At 29.9% G+C, this 18,072-nt stretch overlaps 6 protein-coding genes across 6 annotated transcripts; 2 read left to right on the top strand and 4 right to left on the bottom strand.

Annotated features, from left to right (window-relative positions):
- Positions 1–152: 152 nt before the first annotated feature.
- Positions 153–4,574, bottom strand: ECM5 (Ecm5p; the record flags this gene model as incomplete). The annotated part of the gene is made up of 1 exon (XM_046080110.1): positions 153–4,574. One exon carries the CDS (start codon positions 4,572–4,574, stop codon positions 153–155), a length of 4,422 nt encoding a protein of 1,473 aa, XP_045937424.1.
- Positions 4,575–5,188: 614 nt separating this feature from the next.
- GRE1 (Gre1p) lies at positions 5,189–5,659 on the bottom strand (the record flags this gene model as incomplete). Its single annotated transcript, XM_046080109.1, has 1 exon — positions 5,189–5,659. The coding sequence occupies one exon, from the start codon at positions 5,657–5,659 to the stop codon at positions 5,189–5,191; it is 471 nt and encodes a 156-aa protein (XP_045937423.1).
- Positions 5,660–7,609: 1,950 nt separating this feature from the next.
- Positions 7,610–7,840, top strand: SCDLUD_001134 (uncharacterized protein; the record flags this gene model as incomplete). The annotated part of the gene is made up of 1 exon (XM_046076823.1): positions 7,610–7,840. The coding sequence occupies one exon, from the start codon at positions 7,610–7,612 to the stop codon at positions 7,838–7,840; it is 231 nt and encodes a 76-aa protein (XP_045937422.1).
- A 450-nt stretch (positions 7,841–8,290) lies between these two features.
- DDR48 (DNA damage-responsive protein 48) lies at positions 8,291–9,463 on the bottom strand (the record flags this gene model as incomplete). Its single annotated transcript, XM_046076822.1, has 1 exon — positions 8,291–9,463. The coding sequence occupies one exon, from the start codon at positions 9,461–9,463 to the stop codon at positions 8,291–8,293; it is 1,173 nt and encodes a 390-aa protein (XP_045937421.1).
- A 1,796-nt stretch (positions 9,464–11,259) lies between these two features.
- HOT1 (Hot1p) lies at positions 11,260–14,637 on the bottom strand (the record flags this gene model as incomplete). Its single annotated transcript, XM_046080108.1, has 1 exon — positions 11,260–14,637. One exon carries the CDS (start codon positions 14,635–14,637, stop codon positions 11,260–11,262), a length of 3,378 nt encoding a protein of 1,125 aa, XP_045937420.1.
- A 959-nt stretch (positions 14,638–15,596) lies between these two features.
- FMP40 (Fmp40p) lies at positions 15,597–17,645 on the top strand (the record flags this gene model as incomplete). Its single annotated transcript, XM_046080107.1, has 1 exon — positions 15,597–17,645. The coding sequence occupies one exon, from the start codon at positions 15,597–15,599 to the stop codon at positions 17,643–17,645; it is 2,049 nt and encodes a 682-aa protein (XP_045937419.1).
- Between the last annotated feature and the right edge of the window lie 427 nt (positions 17,646–18,072).

The raw sequence follows: 18,072 nt of genomic DNA, 5'->3' as shown, positions 1-18,072 counted from the left end.
AAACCAGAAAAAAATATTCATTTTTAAAGCATAGAAAAAAGATATATTATTATTTCTTCAATGGTTTAATTAAACAACAACCATTCAAAATATAAATAAATTTAATAAAGTGTTTTTTTTTTTTTTTTTTTTTTTTTTTTAATACTAACAAACTATAAATTTTCTTGTGTCATTACATTAAGTTCATCATTAATCATTGTCTTTTTAGATTTGCTCATTGAAGAGTCTAAAATATTTGGTAACGATATAAATGATTTGTTCATCTCTTTTGGTTGTTCACATAATGGATAGCCAGTTATAATTTCCATCTTCCTTCTCTTCAATTTATTTAACTCATTAATATCATGTTTCCTAATATATCGTTTCATAATTTTAATTTCTTCAGTTAAATGACAGTTACCACCCAATAATTTCCTTAGATAAAATTTACATTTCTCAGTGCTTAATCCTAACGGAATTTCCAATTTGTTACCCTGATTGTTATTTGCAACAGCAGCAGTTGCAATGGTGACATCACTAGCTTGACCAAAGATGGTCCCACTCAAAAATCTCTTATAGTTCAGACTGATTTCATAAAATTCAAAAAGTTTTTTTATAATACTACTATCTTCTGGAACAATAAGAAGATTTATACTATCAATTAGCATTTTCTGTAAATCTTGAAATTTAATTCCATCGTATTTTTTTAAATTAATTTGACCGCTGTAGCATAAAGAACAAATAAAGACATTATCTTCCTCATTTGTTTTTAATAAGAATGATTTTTGCTCCAATGTCATTTCTATATACTCATTGGATAATGTTTCTGTATTCAAGCACTCGCTGTGATACCAATCTTTGCATATTTCGCACTGTACCATTGTATGACCATCATCGCTGGAACGACAAAAACAGTACAAATCATCATTTTCATGTAAATATCTGTCATTTTCTAGATTAAAACATCGGGCAGTTTTTGCAACTAAGTCATTTAAATGTCGCAGGTCCTTAAAATAAAAGTGAAAATTTTTCAACCAATCATTCAATTTTTTCAACTCTTTCTTACAGACTGATTCACAATTTGGTGGTACATCCAATTTATTCATCCTCCTGTCATTCGTTGATTGATTATAATAAGATACAAGTTCATCGTCTAGGAAACCATAGTTGCTATTAACTCTACTGATTAATCTATTTTTCAATTCATCATTTTTATACTTTAGTTTGTTGGCAAAGGTAAAATTCCCCGTCCTGGAGGCATTTACAGAGTCATGAATGTTTAATAAGAAACATTTGATTTCTTCTTCAATAAATGCACCTATGTTTGAGTTTAATATGTTTAGCAAATGCTCGATATCGGCTATTGGAATTTTGCACAAATGATTACTTTTCCTTTTCTTAAATAATTCATCAAATTTTAAGTTGAATTTGGTAACACCCTTTAAAGTTTCTGATACATTAATTAGTAAGGGTTCATCAACTCTGAGCTGTATGCCTGTGTCCAATAAATTTTTTAAAAAATCTGATGTCACATTAACTGAAGTGCCTGCTGATTCAAGAGTTTCCTTATATAAGAGTAGCCACTGTTTTTTTTGCAATTTAGTCAGTAGCACAGATAAAATCGGTTGGTATATTTTGAAATCCAAACCTTTTTTCAATAATTTTGATGTCTCCACAAGGTCTATATCATAATCTGCCTTTGTTGCCATACCCATACACTCTTTTTGAAACTCTTTAATGTCGTTGTACAATTCGAAAACTTGCTTCATTTGCAATGTTATGATAGAAGACTGTGTTTTCAAAACGTGTACCAACCTCTCTAAATCAGCCATATCAATCAAATATTCCTTCGGTATAGAATAAAGCTTTAAAATTATATGTTTGTTATTTTTGATCAAAGTAAAAGTATCTAAAATCGATTGGACTTTAACATTTGTCATCACTTTATTATAATTTTCAAGAAATGCATCACAAACTTGATTCATTTCACCTTGTTTTGACTCAATATAATTCTTAATATATTTCCAAACTAAAGTATCTTTTTCATTCCTGTATGTTTTAATTAGCATCTCTTCAAAAATCTCGATAGGAATTTGCTCATTTTTATAATCCTCATTGACTATTTTTTTCAAGAGTGGTATCAGCTTGAAATTTTGTTCCTCTTCTTCATAATCATTTATTAGGAAATACAAGGTTTCGGTAGTATAATATAAATGCAACTCTATCTTACTGGTTGGCAAAGTATCATTGTATTTTAAAAATTCACTTAGTGACAATTGCTTCAATTTATAGCCATTGTCTTCATCGTACCAAATCATCATTTTGGATAGTCCAGTGTATTGGGCACTAATGTCAGAAATGTAATCAAATTTGTTATAACGTATGGTCAAATGCGGATACATCCTTTGGACGAGTTTGCGTTGCTCAATTTCTTGTTTAAGTAAGTCTTGCATTATTGATTGTGCATTATAGGATTCTAAACTAGAACCATTTAAATAAATTGACATCAAAAGTTGTAATGATGGAACAGATTCTAATGCCTCACTACTACATAATTTCTTAGGTTCATCAAGTATACTTGATATCTGGCCATAAAAGTATGATTCAAACCAGTCCCATGCACAAAAATTCATTTCCTCTGATATGGAAACACCACTTGATAGATTAAAGGTTGTAGCACCAGGATAGGTGAAAACAAAACTATTTTCTTCTTGAACAAAATTATTTACAGTGATTCCCTCTTTTAGTATATCTTTAACTGATAGTTGAATATTATTATTATTACTATTATTATTATTATTATTATTATTATATTGATAGACCTCGGGACTAATCGAAAAAGTATTACCCTCTTCATAATCAGAATCAACTTCCTTATTATTATTTATAAAAAATAATTCATCTGAAGTATTTATAAAATTTTGATAAAAATCCGAACTAGCAAACATATCCTGTGTAATGTTACTTGTTTTCGTACAATGTTTTGTCATTTCCATCGACGCTCTCATTAAATTGTTAAATCGTATTGTATCACTGGATGGAATGACATACCATAGTTTCGAAGCACCGAGGTGAATCATATTCACATTGGGTAAATATGTGTTTTCTTCAATGGTGGTCCAATTTTTTACAGAAAAACACATTGATACGTTTAGTTTGGAGTGTAAATTGTTACTATAGTCAATATTTCCATACTTCAGCAAAGATTCATCGGTAATTCTAGTAAAGTCCCAAAAATTTAATGATTTCGATATATTACTAGGATTCCCCAATTTTGTTGACACAGATACACTATTTTCCACTTGTATAGGTAAGTTATTATGTTTTTCGCTTAACAACCTCCAATAAACATTTTCAAAATCAGAAAGCTCGTATTTTGATACATCTCCAGTGTGTATATTAAAATTATTATTTAATATATTCATGCAAAAGGCTTTGTTTCTATAAATGAATTGTCTTAGGGAATATGTAGATTTCATAACACCCTTGCTGTTCAACGTGGTGTAATCCTCGGCCATGCCATTGTGCCAAAACGTAAATGTTTTGTCATTGTATTTTTTGATGGGTACACTGTCGCTCGTAATAATACCATTTTTATCAAAATAAAATTTTTGTTTATATATGAGGAGATCTGTCAATCTGTTAAACTCTTTTGAAGAATTTAAAACTTGACAGCAAACTTTTTTAAAAGGTGGGCAATTTTCACTTTCATCGTTAAGTTCATGCCGTCTCTTATTACTACAATCAAATGTAAAACCATCAAATATCTTGTTGGCTGCTGCTTTGATCGGTGTAATCACTGATTGGATCATGGATGGAGGATAGCCTAATTCTCTAACTACTTGTGGCCATGACTTTCGCTGGCAAACATTTTTATACCCCCCATGCGTTTGGAGGCAAGTGTATAATCTGTATAAATCCAATGGTTTTTTGCCGATATTGGGTATTCTGGTAAGTTTTGTGGCATGCATACCGGTAGTATTTCCAGTATTACAATGATACGCATACAGCTGTTTATAAAATTCCAGTTTGGTAAGCAAGTTATCATTTGTTGTATTATCATATAATAATCTTTTCGTTTTAAATTTAAAAGAATCCAAATCTTTATAAAACGATTCATTCAAATTATTATGTATGTCATCTAAAAATTTAACTATGATGCACCCGTATTTTTCACCTAAATCTTTAACTCCCTCGTAAAATCGCAAAGGAGACTCCAAATTATTGATGAATAATAATTCTTTTGTTACTTCAAAAACTGGCACAGAATTATTGGCCAACTTATATGATAAATTTGTTTGTTTATGATGATGTATAATTTTTTCTTGTTCTTTGTGTCCGGAGAGCTTGGTATTTAGATGGATTGAATTTTCATTAATTTTTGAAAGATATGCAGATATATTATCAATATCTTTATCTCCACTTAATTTGATATATTTATTACCACTGCTATTGTTATTGTGTTGTTGTTTGGTTATATTATGAAAGATTGGAACAATATTTTGCTTATAAAACCTTGTGCTGTTTATTGGCTTCTCATATGAGGTATCGTCTTTGTTAGGAGGGAGGGTCCCGGCAGCGGTAGGGATTGTCATCTGGCCATTACTTGCAGTCAAGTTGTGAAGAAATAAGTAGTCTTTCCTCTAGGAAGTCGGCGAAATAGACCTAAATTCCATTTATAAATGGAATTGTGTGTTTGAGTGTTTTTTCTTTTTTTCTTTTCTTTTTTTTTTGCAGTTACAAAAATTATTCCTTCTTTCCACTTAAATAAGCGAATATCCGCAAACGCACCAATCCCGGAAGAATTTTTTTAATAAAAACAAACTTTAAAAGTCCGAAATATTTTAGGGACCTCGTGCCAAGGAAATCTCCCTCCCTCTCTCTCTCTCTCTCATCGCCGTTCTACAATAAGACATAAAATACAAGATGTTTTATAAAAACGTCCATAGAACGGAAAAAATATATATATATATATTCAAAAACGTAATAAATACTTTATGTAATATGTACCTATAAATCATCCAATTCGCAATATTTTACCCTAAAACAAATGAAATAAACCACCTAACACCTGAAAATGGAAAAAAAAAAATTTCTTTTTCCAAACTATAAGGTTAGACTACTGAAATGAAAAAAAAAAAAGGGCCTACAAAATTTTTTAAGAAGAACTTAAAAAAAAAGAAAAAAAATTTAAAACAAAAGACACACGTCACATGTTATCGCTCATATATTGATGTCCCTTGCCAATACCTCTTTGGGCAGGTGCACTGTTGTAAGCATCTTGAGTAGTGCCAGTCAAATCACTGTCATCCTCATCCATGTCATATGGTCCTGTTTTTTGGTGAGAGGTAGTTTGAGATCTGGTTTGACGACTGGAACTAACGCCATATTGACCAAACTGGTCATCATCGTCAGCCTCATCAGCATCATTCATAGCATTGCCGGTATAGTTAGAATCTTGTTGGGTTCTGCCAGAGTTACGACCAGCGTAACCTTGGTTTCCAAAACCACCGGCAGAAGTGTTATAATCATCATTTAGCTCGTTACGGTTACCAGACCTATTGTTTAAAGAGCCTTGTTGCTTTTGATTACTCTGACGAGTACCACGTTGGTCATTATCATTTTCATTGTGTTCATGGCCAGAGATTTTTTCAGAAAATTTGTTCAATAAGTTAGACATTTTGTTGTTGTTGTTGTTGTTGTTGTTAATCTTTTTTTTTTTTGCTTTCTTTTTCTTTTTTTCTTGTTGATATTAGTTTTTATATAGTGAGAGACAATTGAAAACTAAGGTTAACAATAAAATACAAAAGATGGAATGGATTAAGTAAGACAGTAAGGAAAACAAGACTGAAATATCCAACAAGTTTGCTGTATTTATATACTTTTTTTTTTTTTTTTTTTTTTTTTTTAGTCTTTGGATATTATTTTTAAAGGTAACAGTTGTTTCAGGAATGGAGTATACAAGCTTGGTCATACTTATTTCCCATATCCTCCCTTAAAAGTTACCCTTAAAAAATGAGAAATGTGTGTATTCGTAAATGGTAATAGTAAAGTAAATCATTATTTTACCTTAAATTTAGTTGCCTTCTGTATATGAGTAGTTTCAACTAGTATGTTATAATTATTGAAAGAAAAAAAAAAAAAATAAAACATATATTTAAAAAGTTCCCTTAAAAAAAATATTGATTTGAACGAAATACATCATCATATTCATTTCTTTCTAAATAAATCAGCCATATCTCAGAATCTGGAGGTAAACGAGAGTATATATTCCATAGTATTTGTTAGTCATGTTCTGGTTAATTAAATCTTATTGCTACTACAGTAAGTAATAATATGTGTTTTAAAGGGTAAGATCGTCATTAAAAAAAAAAAAAAAAAAAAAAAATTTTTAGACTGGAACTTTTTTCTTCTTGAAGTTGATAAATCGTTTATTCAGATTCTTAGTGTTTGTCTTAAGAACAAGAAAAAAAGGGAAATAAAACAAAAAAAGAAAAAAAGCCCCATAACATTCAATATACTCCTTGCAAGTTTTTTTTTTTTTTTTTTTTTTCTTGCTATTTAAAACATATGTATAAATCTTAAAGGGTGCATATAATAAGAACAATAATTATAACTATAATAAATGATGAATTACACATACAAAGATCTATATACGTATTTTTATATATATTTCTTTTAATGGTTAAAAAAAAAGGATTTTCGTTATAAACGATCGTTTCTTTAAGCCGTCGTTACTATTTACTTTATGCACGTGATATATTACTAAAAAGTCAAAAAATAACTTTTTCACCCTTTTTTTTTTGTTTCCTTTTTGTAAAACAAATAAATATACTACGTAGTTATTTACTTTGCAACACAAAACAAAAAAAAAAAAAAAAAAATTTGAAAAAAAAGGGAGCGTTAAGATTGAGAAAAGAAGTGGTGATTTGGGTTTTTAAAAGAAAGAAAGAAAGAAAGAAAGAAAAAATTGCCAATAATAGATACTTAATTCTTCTTTCATTTTTATTGGTTAATTATTCCGATTTGTTTCTAAATTCTTTTTTTATTAAGCAAAAAAAAAATAAAAAAGGAGGCTAAGAAGGCGTTTAGTTTATTAAGAAACTATCCCAGAAGTCTAAAGCGATTGTAGCGGTCCATTGTTCGAAGAAGGGAAGGGATTAACATTTTTCATACACCTGTACAAAATATCTCAGCAAAAAAAAAAAAAAAAAAAAAAAAAAAATGCAAATTAAAAACAGTTGTCTCAAAATAATAAGTTCCGTTCGGTAAACGAAAAAAAAAAAGAAGCTTATTTAATTTAATCCCATTTTCTTCACAGTTCACTCCCTTCTAATGCGTATCTTAATTTAAACACAATCCATTAATTGTTACTGTTTCATATGAATCTGTTCAAATTTTTTTACCCCTATTTTCCTTTTATATAAATACATATATATTTATCTAATATTTGTCTTTCTCACTCAACTTTTTTTTTTTTTAATATTTCCGTATCCTCTTGATCTCATTTTCCTTCACTTTCTCTTTTTCATAATACTTTTGGTCAGTCTTGGCTTTTGTTTTCAGATACAAAAAAGAAGAAAAATTAAAAAAAATTAAAAAAAAAAAACGAAAACAAGATTAATCAACAATGAATTCTATTGAAAAGAGTATTGAAGGTAAGATTGCTGGCAGTCAATTCCAAACCTACGAAAAGGAAGGGGAACAAAAGATTGCTCAAAATAGTGAGTTCAAGAACCTTGACTCTGAAGCTAGAACCAAGTTTGGTAGTGACAACGTCGATAAATTTGAAAAAGTTGCTGAAAATGGAATTAATCAACGCTTAAACAATGCTTTTGGTGGTAGTAACAGTAATAATTAAATAAATAGAAAAAGCTCACTTTATCTATTCCCTCTCCCCCTATGCTTATATAATTTTTATATACGTGTTATATATATATTAATAACTATAATTAAATGTTGAGGTACTCCATGAATTAGACTTTGTTAGGAGAAAGAATCAACTTTTTTTATTTTTCTGAATTTTTTTTTTTTTTTTTCTTGACGATATATTCAAGTTTAAAGTATCGAAAGGCCCCAGCTTTAGGCATGTATTTTTCGACATGCTATGAAAATCCAGCCTGTGGTGCAATCCAAACATTATCAGAATAATCTCATAAGCTAAACTTAATTTAAACTAATTTGAATAGAGATACTATAAAAGTAAATAAAATCATATAAAAAGATAACAAATACTGACAGTAACTAGTTATTTCAAGAACTGAAAATTAGAAAAGAAAAAGAAAATTGAACATCATCAACTTTTTTATTCCTAATAATCATCACCACGACCTCCTCTACCAGAACCATAAGAATCATTATTGTTACCAGAACCGTAAGAATCGTCATTGTTGGAACCGTAAGAATTATCATTGTTGTTAGAACCATATGAGTCGTCATTGTTGGAACCGTAGGAGTTACCACCTCTACCACTTTTCTTGGAACCATAAGAGTCATCGTTGTTGTTAGAACCGTAGGAATCATCGTTGTTGTTAGAACCATAAGAGTCGTCATTGTTATTGTTGGAACCGTAGGAGTCGTCATTGCTGGAACCGTATGAGTTACCACCCTTCTTACCACTCTTCTTGGAACCATAAGAGTCATCATTGTTGTTAGAACCGTAGGAATCATCGTTGTTGTTGTTAGAACCATAAGAGTCGTCATTGTTATTGTTGGAACCGTAGGAGTCGTCATTGCTGGAACCGTATGAGTTACCACCCTTCTTACCACTCTTCTTGGAACTGTAAGAGTCATCATTGTTGTTAGAACCATAAGAGTCACCGTTGTTGTTGTTAGAACCGTAGGAATCATCATTGTTGTTGTTGGAACCGTAGGAGTCGTCATTGTTGGAACCATATGAGTTACCACCCTTCTTACCACTCTTCTTGGAACTGTAAGAGTCATCATTGTTGTTAGAACCATAAGAGTCATCGTTGTTGTTGTTGGAACCGTAGGAGTCGTCATTGTTGGAACCGTATGAGTCACCACCCTTCTTACCGCTCTTCTTGGAACTGTAAGAGTCATCATTGTTGTTAGAACCGTAGGAATCATCATTGTTGTTAGAACCATAAGAGTCATTGTTGTTGTTGGAACCATAAGAATCGTCATTGTTGTTGTTGTTGGAACCATAAGAGTCGTCATTGTTGGAACCGTATGAGTCACCACCCTTCTTACCACTCTTCTTGGAACCATAAGAATCATCATTGTTGTTAGAACCGTAGGAATCATCGTTATTGTTAGAACCGTATGAGTCGTCATTGTTATTGTTAGAACCGTAAGAATCATCATTGTTATTGTTAGAACCGTAAGAATCATCATTGTTACCAGAGTTAGAGGAACTGTTATTGTTGTTAGATCCACCAACGCTCAAGTTGTTGAACCTTTGATTCAATTCATCTTTACCCTTTTGTTCAGCATAAGCCTTAGCCTTGTCAAAGAAACCCATTTTTTATTGTTATTTGTTGTTATAAATTAAACTTTTTAGTTTTGATTGATTTTCTTTTTTTTTTAGGAGTAAAATTTTTATATATTTATTACAAAAGACAAAAGAAATTGCCAGTCTAAAATAGTTTGAAATCTAAGGGAATTAATTCAAAGAAGATTTCACAGGAGATTAACTAAACCACCCTTTTATATACTTTTTTTTTTTTTTTTTTTTTTTTTTTTTTTTTTTTTCAAATATCAAATTTTATTTTTTTTTATTGTTGAGAAAATTTTTAATTTTTTGGAAATTTATGTTCGTGTAAGATCTCCCTTTTTTTTTTTTTGTTTTGTTTTGTTTTGTTTTGTTTTGTTTTATGAGATGATTTAAGGAATAAAGACAACACATGTCTTTAATAAACACACAATTTAAAAAACAAAAAAAGAATAATAATAATAGAAAAACGGATCTTTCAATTAATAACAAATTATTACAATACTAATTATTCATTACTGAATTTGTTTATTTTGTTTTTTTTTTTTTTAATGTAACAAAAAAAAAGCCCAGATACTTACAATACGTGCACAAATACATACATACATATATATTTCGCAATAGTTTCAAAACAAAATAAAAAATGTAGATAATAGGGTGAAATAAAACTGCGTTCAATTTTATTACCTTTGCTTATTAATTTTATAGAAATAAATCAAGAGAAATAAACTAACACAGCCTATATATATTACGTTGGTTTGATTGTGTTATGAATATAGAACCGTCAAGGTGTTTTCTCCGGAAAAGAAGTAAATTAAATTAAGTTAATAAATAATTATACAAATAAATTTTTTTTTTGTTCTGTACATTATTTTTGGGAAAAGATTTAATTTTATTTTACAAACGAAAGAAAAAAGAAAAAAAGGGAAAAATAGAAAAACTTATATTACACGATTGATTTATGATCAAGGACTAGCTTCACTCTATTTAGGTTAGAGTCAATTACAGGTGTAATTATTTCTTTTAAAAAATAAAATAAAATAAAATAAAAAATTGCGCTATTAATAATACTATTAGAATTATGTCTCCAAACAATTGCACATAGTTTTTTTTTTTTTCATGTTAGAATAACACTTTTTTGCTACGTAAATCTAATCTTGCCAAGTTGATTATCAGCGTAGCCACCAACCACACTTTTCTTCATAATAGGCGAAAAAAGAACAAGAAAGAAAAAGAAAGAAAAAAAAAAAAAAAAAAAAAAAAAAGTCCATGATTATGAAATTATAAAAATAACAATCGAAGAACAGGTATTTTTTTTTTTCTTCTTTTCCCTTTCTTTTAAATCCAAGCATCCAACATTTTTGCAGAAAGATGTGCAACTTTTGTTAACGTTAATTTTATAAATCTTAGAAAAAGTTGCAAAAGATTACAAAAAATAGCACGTGAAAATTTTTCCTTCCTTTCCCCTTTTTTTTTTTAAAGCACATTAAAAAAAAATTTCACGGGAATTAAAAGAAACTGTTCGGGAATCAAAAAAGAAATAACATTATCGTTTAGCATCGAAGAACCAATGAAAAGTGTCATTGCAACAGCTATTATAAAATCATCTAATAGTACAAAATAATAATTAATAAATAATCCAAAATAAAAAAAAATTAAAGAAATGAATATATATATCAGACTGACAAAAATAGAAATCTAAAACTTATATATAAAAAATAATAAAAATCAAACTAAAATGCTAAATATTTCAAAAAAAAAAAAGAAAAAAAAAAAAAATTGAATGAATGAATGAATGAATAATTCTTTTAAAGTAACTAACGAACCTATGTCCCCGCCAATGTCTGTTGAAGCCATCCAATGGTTTTCTTTTTTTTATCCCCTTTATCATCTATATACTCTCTTTTTGATTCTAAAATATTAATCATTTCGTCAGCGGTTTTTCCCTCTTTCATCCCATTAATAATAAATTTATAAAATCTTTTCCTCCTACTAAAAGTCTTACTATTTTTTTCTCTCCTCCATCTATTCCCATACGTATTTTCTAAATACATTACCGAAGGCTTACCATCAACACCTTGAATATATTCCTCCCATATTAATCGTACAGTTTCTGGTGCTTTGACCATGAGGTAATCTATATCTTTTGGCAACTGCTGGTTTTCCTTCGTGTTTTGTAAATCTTTTATTGAAAAATCTTTCATAGTTTTAGTCTTCTTGTTGGTACCGTCATTGGTAGCATAAACATTGCCGGTATCCTTAACTCTCTTCTTTCTTCTATGCTTTGTAAATGATTTAGTAGAATCACTAGAATTTATTTTCCGTTTAACATTAGCCAGTCCCTCATTCTCATCATCATCCTCGTCATCAACATCTTCTTCTTCATAACCATCATCTTCCTCATAATTGTTGATATCCTCAGTATTGTTGTTATCATGGTTATTATAATCGGAATGCTGAACAATTTTTTCCTCATAAACTTTTTTATCTGAATTAAGCTGATTCATAGCGCTAGGATTATTAACCGTAGAAGCTGGAGCCGCCATATTATTAACAGTGGCAGTACTACTAATATTGTTATTATTGGAAATCGTAGATACCGGTTCAGTATTCACAGAATTATTGCTATTATCATCCAATGTGAAAACTGCCGTATTTAATAATCCAGCGGTGTTATTATTATTATTGTTGTTGTTGTTGTTGTGTAATCTGTTATGTCCTTGGAGCATATGATTACTAGCAGTAGCAAGGTTAGTGGTAGAACCACCATTGCCATTTAATTTCAAAAAATTCAATAGCTTAGGTGTTTGTACAGTCTCGGTATTATCGCCGACAGTGTTATTACCACCATTTAATAAAGTAGTAGAAACATTTTGATTTGATTGTAGTAGTGAATTAAACGTAAAATTGTTTATATTAGGTAAACTAGAAGAGGTAGCCAACGCATGCTTATGATTTCCATTCTCATCGCGATTGTTACGATCACCTTTTTCATATTTTAAACTTGAAAGATCTTCTTCTAAACTAGCATCTGAATTAAATCGATTCCTTATTTTTCGCAGTTGCTCTTTTTCCTTCTTCTTTTTTGTTAAAACAGATGGGTTTAACTTAAAGGGTCTAACTGTTCCCTCATTTATTAGTTTTTCAAAATCATTTAAAACACCCCCATTAGAAGTAATGTAAGTAGAAGCACTGTTTTTATTGGTATCCTCAGTGCCACTGTTTTTCGTACTTGCTAATGAACTGGTAGTAGCATTGATTCCATCTGTGTAACTCTTATTGTTCTGTGTAGTATTATAATTATTCAATAGTGCAGATGTGTACAAGGTAGTGGCAGGTGTTCCAGAATGATTACCACTACTATTCATCCTATTTTTCAACACATCACCTAAAAGGGATAGTTTATCCTCTAATGGATTACTAGCGCTCCCAGGTGTTATATTTACATTACCATTACTCTGATTATTATGCGACAAAATAGAAAACAAGTTGCCAGTAAGACCAAAACTATTATTATTTCCATTGGTTATATGGTTATTCTGGGTACCGCTAATATTATTACTGAAATCTATCATAAATGACTCTAATTTATTGTTTACATTCACTAAATTGGAAGACAGTTCCGTGATCAAAGCTTTATTTTCCGCTCTTAACCCTAAAATTTCTCGCCTTTGCTCATCAACTTTAAAATACAATTTCCTCGTTATTTCTTCTAGTGCCATTAATCTAACAGACACATCTTCAATCCTTTGATATAGTTGGACACTTGTGGTTATGCCATTGTTATTCACCATTATACCGTTTTCATTGTTCCCTATAATGTTATTGGCAGTTTTAGAGGGTAAATTGTTAATAGAACGTGTTCCGTTACTGGTATTGAGATAGTTGGTATTTTTATTAATATGAGTAGTAGTAGTATTATCAGTGTTATTAATACTAGCAGTACTTCTACTACTGCGTCTGTTATCATGCATAGCACGTATATTATTATTATGATTATTATTATTATTAGTATTAGTAGTAGTAGTAGTAGTAGTATTGATAACTTCATTATTAAAGGGTAAATGTACAGATCCTAAATCAGTGAGATTGCCACTATTAGTAACAACAGGAGCAAGACCTTTGGATATGGAATTAATATTAATGTTCGTGTTATGATTGTCGTCATCATTGGTAGAATTTTTGATAGGAACATTATTATTATTGGCATTCGCATGAATATTAGTGTTATTGGTGCTGTGATTATTCATTTTCGTGTTAATATTGGTATTAATATTGGTATTGTCGTCGTTGGTATTATTATTGTTGTTGTTGTTCTTGCTGCTGCTGCTACTGATTTCTCCGTTATTGTTGCTGTTGTTGTTGTTGTTGTTGTTGTTGTTAGCATTATTATTATTATTATTATCATTATTACTATTATTATTACCCTTATTATGATTGATGTTATTACTGGTGATAATACTATTAGCAGCATTGGTATTCGTAGGGTTATTAACACTATTCTCGCTTATCAAATTACTTATCTTGGTGGAATTAAAATTTGATTCACTTAATAAAAAGCCTAGTTCCTGGGTATTATTGGTAATACTTTTAGGCTGAGTAGCAATAAGAGTGGTCTTACCCGCAGGCCCAATATTACGGGTAGAACTAGTTGTAGTATTGTTCGTTTTATTAATCACATCAGAATGTAGAATGCCATTGCCGTTAGTACTTGCATCAACAATTTTAGAGGTAGAATGATTATCAGCAGTGGCAGCGGTTATATTATTTAGCATGATATTGTTATTATTTGGTGTTATTGAAGTTGGACCCAGTACAGGTTCAAGTTTTGAGTCTGCTCTAGTTCTTGTTTCTATGGTACCAACAACAACATTGGAAGTTGCGGTCGTTATAGGCGTATCATTTAGTAAATCATGAGTAATAAAGCCAGTAGCTGTAGTACCGTTAGAATTAGCCGCAGTAGAAAGAGGGACTTGTTGCTCTTCAGATATCAAATGTTTTTGACGTGCAGAACTTGGATATCCTAATAAGTATTGTGCATCTGGAGTTGTATGTTCGGTGGAAGAATGGGTATTATTTATAGCATTATTATTAGTATTTGTAATCATAGAGACTGTGGCGGCTGTTGCAGATGAAGAAATATGTTTTTGGGGTTTTTGAGCAGTAATATCAGCAACGTTATTATTTTCATTGCCACTATTCATTATCGACCAGTATATTACTACTTATATTCTGTTAACTTATGCTTACAACTAAAGATCAGATAAGGAGGGAAGAGGGGGGGGGGGAGATATAAAAAGATACAAAAAGATACAAAAAGATACAAAAAGAAAAAAAAAAAGGACAAAACAGAAAATGTTTTTCCTTCAATAAAAACGCTTAAATTTTTTTCTTTTTTTTTTTCTTTTTTCTTTTTTCTTTTTTCTTTTTTTTTTTTTTTTTTTTTGATGGAAAAACTTATTGCTTATTTTCTTTTTTACGTAATAATTCAATGTTGCATGATGAAACAATAACATATAACAAAATAGAAATTAGAAATTAAATCAACAGAGTGTAAATTGGAAATAACAATAAATAAGAATAATAATATTAATACCAAGAGTTATTATAAAAAGCAAAAGTGAGCTTAAATCCAATCAAAAACAGTTTTGATTATTAACAACCTTTTAATTATTTATGACGTACTCGCGTGCTTCATTTTTCCAAATTAATCATTTACGTTAAATAATTACGTAACGCAACAATTATTGCTAAAGAGCGGAGGAATGGCTAATTTGATCGTGTCTATTTTCAACTTCAATTCTTTTTCCGTACAAAATTACAATGTTGTTCTAAGCATTAAAAGAATCTCTTTTCACGGTGTAAAAATATTATATATTTAACAGCACAAGAAGTTGTCATATAGTAAAACATAAACTGAAAAAAAAGGGAAAAAAAAAATTTCAAGCTCTCCCTCTGGTCACCTCTATATAAAACGTATGGCAATGATTTCATTCTTTTTTCAATTCACATTTTCTTCCTCCTATCCCTTAAAAAAACAAAAAACAAAAAAACAAAAAAAAATAAAACACAACACAACATAACACTAACTAGTTATAATAATGTTTAATAACCACTTATTAAGTTAACATAAATAACTAAAAGAAACCACTTGCAACCTAAAATGAGTAATAACACACCGCAATTATTGCTACTAAAAGATATATTAAAAGATTCGGCCTCTTCAAAATTTACATCTTTTACAGCTGTTAATCGCAACAAGTTAAAACCAGATTTACTTATTCCAACGGCAACAAAAGCTATTGATATTTATGAGAATGAAGATGACGAAAAAACATGGAAGAAAGTATTCCACACACCAAGGATGGTTTCTAAAGATGCTCAATATGCATTCACTGTACCTGAAAGGAGATTGCATTATAAGTCTATACTAAGTTCCCCAAAGAGCTTCCAAAAGTTTGGAATTGATCCAAAAAATAAGGAGAATTTAGATTTTCTTAATGGTACCCGTTTATTTTATGATAAAGATAATGGTATTTTCCCATATAGTATGGCATATGCTGGCTTTCAATTCGGTACATTTGCTGGCCAATTGGGTGACGGTAGGGTTGTTAATTTGTTCGACTTGCCATGCACTGTTGATGGTACTAGATACACATTTCAAATTAAGGGTGCCGGCTTAACGCCATTTAGCAGATTTGCTGATGGCAAAGCTGTACTAAGATCTTCTATTAGAGAGTTTATTATTTCAGAAGCATTGCACCATATAGGCATGCCATCTACTAGGGCAATTCAATTGACTCTATTACCAGGCACAAGGGCCAAAAGGGAATTTTTTGAACCATGTGCACAGGTTACCCGATATTCACAAAGCTGGATTAGAATGGGAAATTTTGATTTACTTAGATGGAGAAATGATATCGAAGGCTTAATTAACCTAAGTGATTATGTAATCAACAATGACTTAGAAAAAACACATGATAGGTTCCCCAGTTCTGGGTTGCCTCCATTACAACTATTTACCAAAGATTACTTCCCTGACATAAATGATGGAAAGGAAAATGACGATGATACCAGTGTTATGGATTTTAAAATCAATAAACTCACAAAATATGATAATATGTTCAGAAAAATATCGTTTTTAAATGCACAATGTGTAGCCTATTGGCAAGCTTATGGATTTTTGAATGGCGTTTTAAATACCGACAACACTTCGATAATAGGTCTTTCCATGGATTTTGGCCCCTTTAGTTTTATGGATAAGTTTGATCCACGCTATACACCAAACCATGATGATGTGCAACTTAGGTATTCATATGCAAACCAACCGGGTGCTGTCTGGTGGAATTTGACCAAATTGGGTGACAGTTTGTCCCCCTTGTTGGGTTGTGGTCCAAAATATATAAAAGATTTACTAGAAAAAAAATCCTTATTTTTTGACGACCACCATGCTGAAAAGGAGGAATATATTGTTAAAAGGGCTGGTAATATGATTAGTGTCATTCAGAATGAATATAAATTTTGGTTTACTATATTTTTCACAAAAATTTTTTGCCAAAGAATCGGTATTAATCTTTTTGATAATATTTCTGGTGATATTAATAAACTGAATATCAACGAAATTGTAGCCGAAGTGAAAAATTTGCAGTCAAACGTGATTCAACCATTATTAGAATTCCTATACACTTCACAACTAGATTATAATTTTTTCTTCTTAAATTTTCAAAGTTTTACGTCAAACGACTTTTTTAAACTGAATGACGATACCAATAATGGTACTAACATTAATCCCAAACTAACAAAGCTTTTATTCAAAAAAAGCGATAGTAACTCCGTCGAATATACACATAAATTTGAGAAATTACAGAAATTTTTAAAAGGTTACGCAGAATATATAACTGCCAAAAATATCAGCCTTAAGTCTAGGATTGAAGTTTCATCTAAAGTTAATCCATTATTTATTCCAAGAAATTTTATTTTTGATCAAGTAGTTAACGATTTTTATGATAGGCAACGAAAGGAGTTGCATAATCCTAATGCACAACTAGACACATCATTATTGGAGAAATTGTATTTGATGAGCGTAAATCCATATGATTCTAATAAATGGGAAAATTCTACTTTACATCCAGAGGTTGTTAATGATTGGACAGAAAATGTACAATTGATGGATCCAGCTGAGTTAATGAAACAATGTGGGTGTTCCAGCTAAGGTATAGGTAAATTTATTAATAATTAATAATCACACTAATCTTTTGTATATTTAAATTTTGCCAAAAAATTAATTGCTTAGAAAAATAATGATAATACTGACGCGCTCTACATGTTTTTGTAGGGTGGGGGTATATCAAAAAAAATAAAACGTTCATTTAGAGTGTCAAGAAATAAAATCAAAAAATTATATAAACTAATTTTATATATTTTGCTATTTTTATTAATATATGTCCTTTTTATTCATTTATTTATTCTAACAAATAAAAGCTTATTGACTGCATTGAAATGGCCTATTTATGTCTATTTTTCACTGTCTTTTTTTGTATTTAATCACCAAAACTTCGATTGAAAGTAGTCCCCTAATTAAAAAAAGAAAATTTATTTCAAAATATTTATTACAAGTTATTTTTATTTAATAAACACTA

The sequence above is a fragment of the Saccharomycodes ludwigii genome, chromosome I, assembly GCF_020623625.1.
Source record: "Saccharomycodes ludwigii strain NBRC 1722 chromosome I, whole genome shotgun sequence".
Classification (NCBI taxonomy): Eukaryota; Fungi; Ascomycota; class Saccharomycetes; order Saccharomycodales; family Saccharomycodaceae; genus Saccharomycodes; species Saccharomycodes ludwigii.
This window is presented reverse-complemented; position numbering and strand designations above follow the sequence as displayed.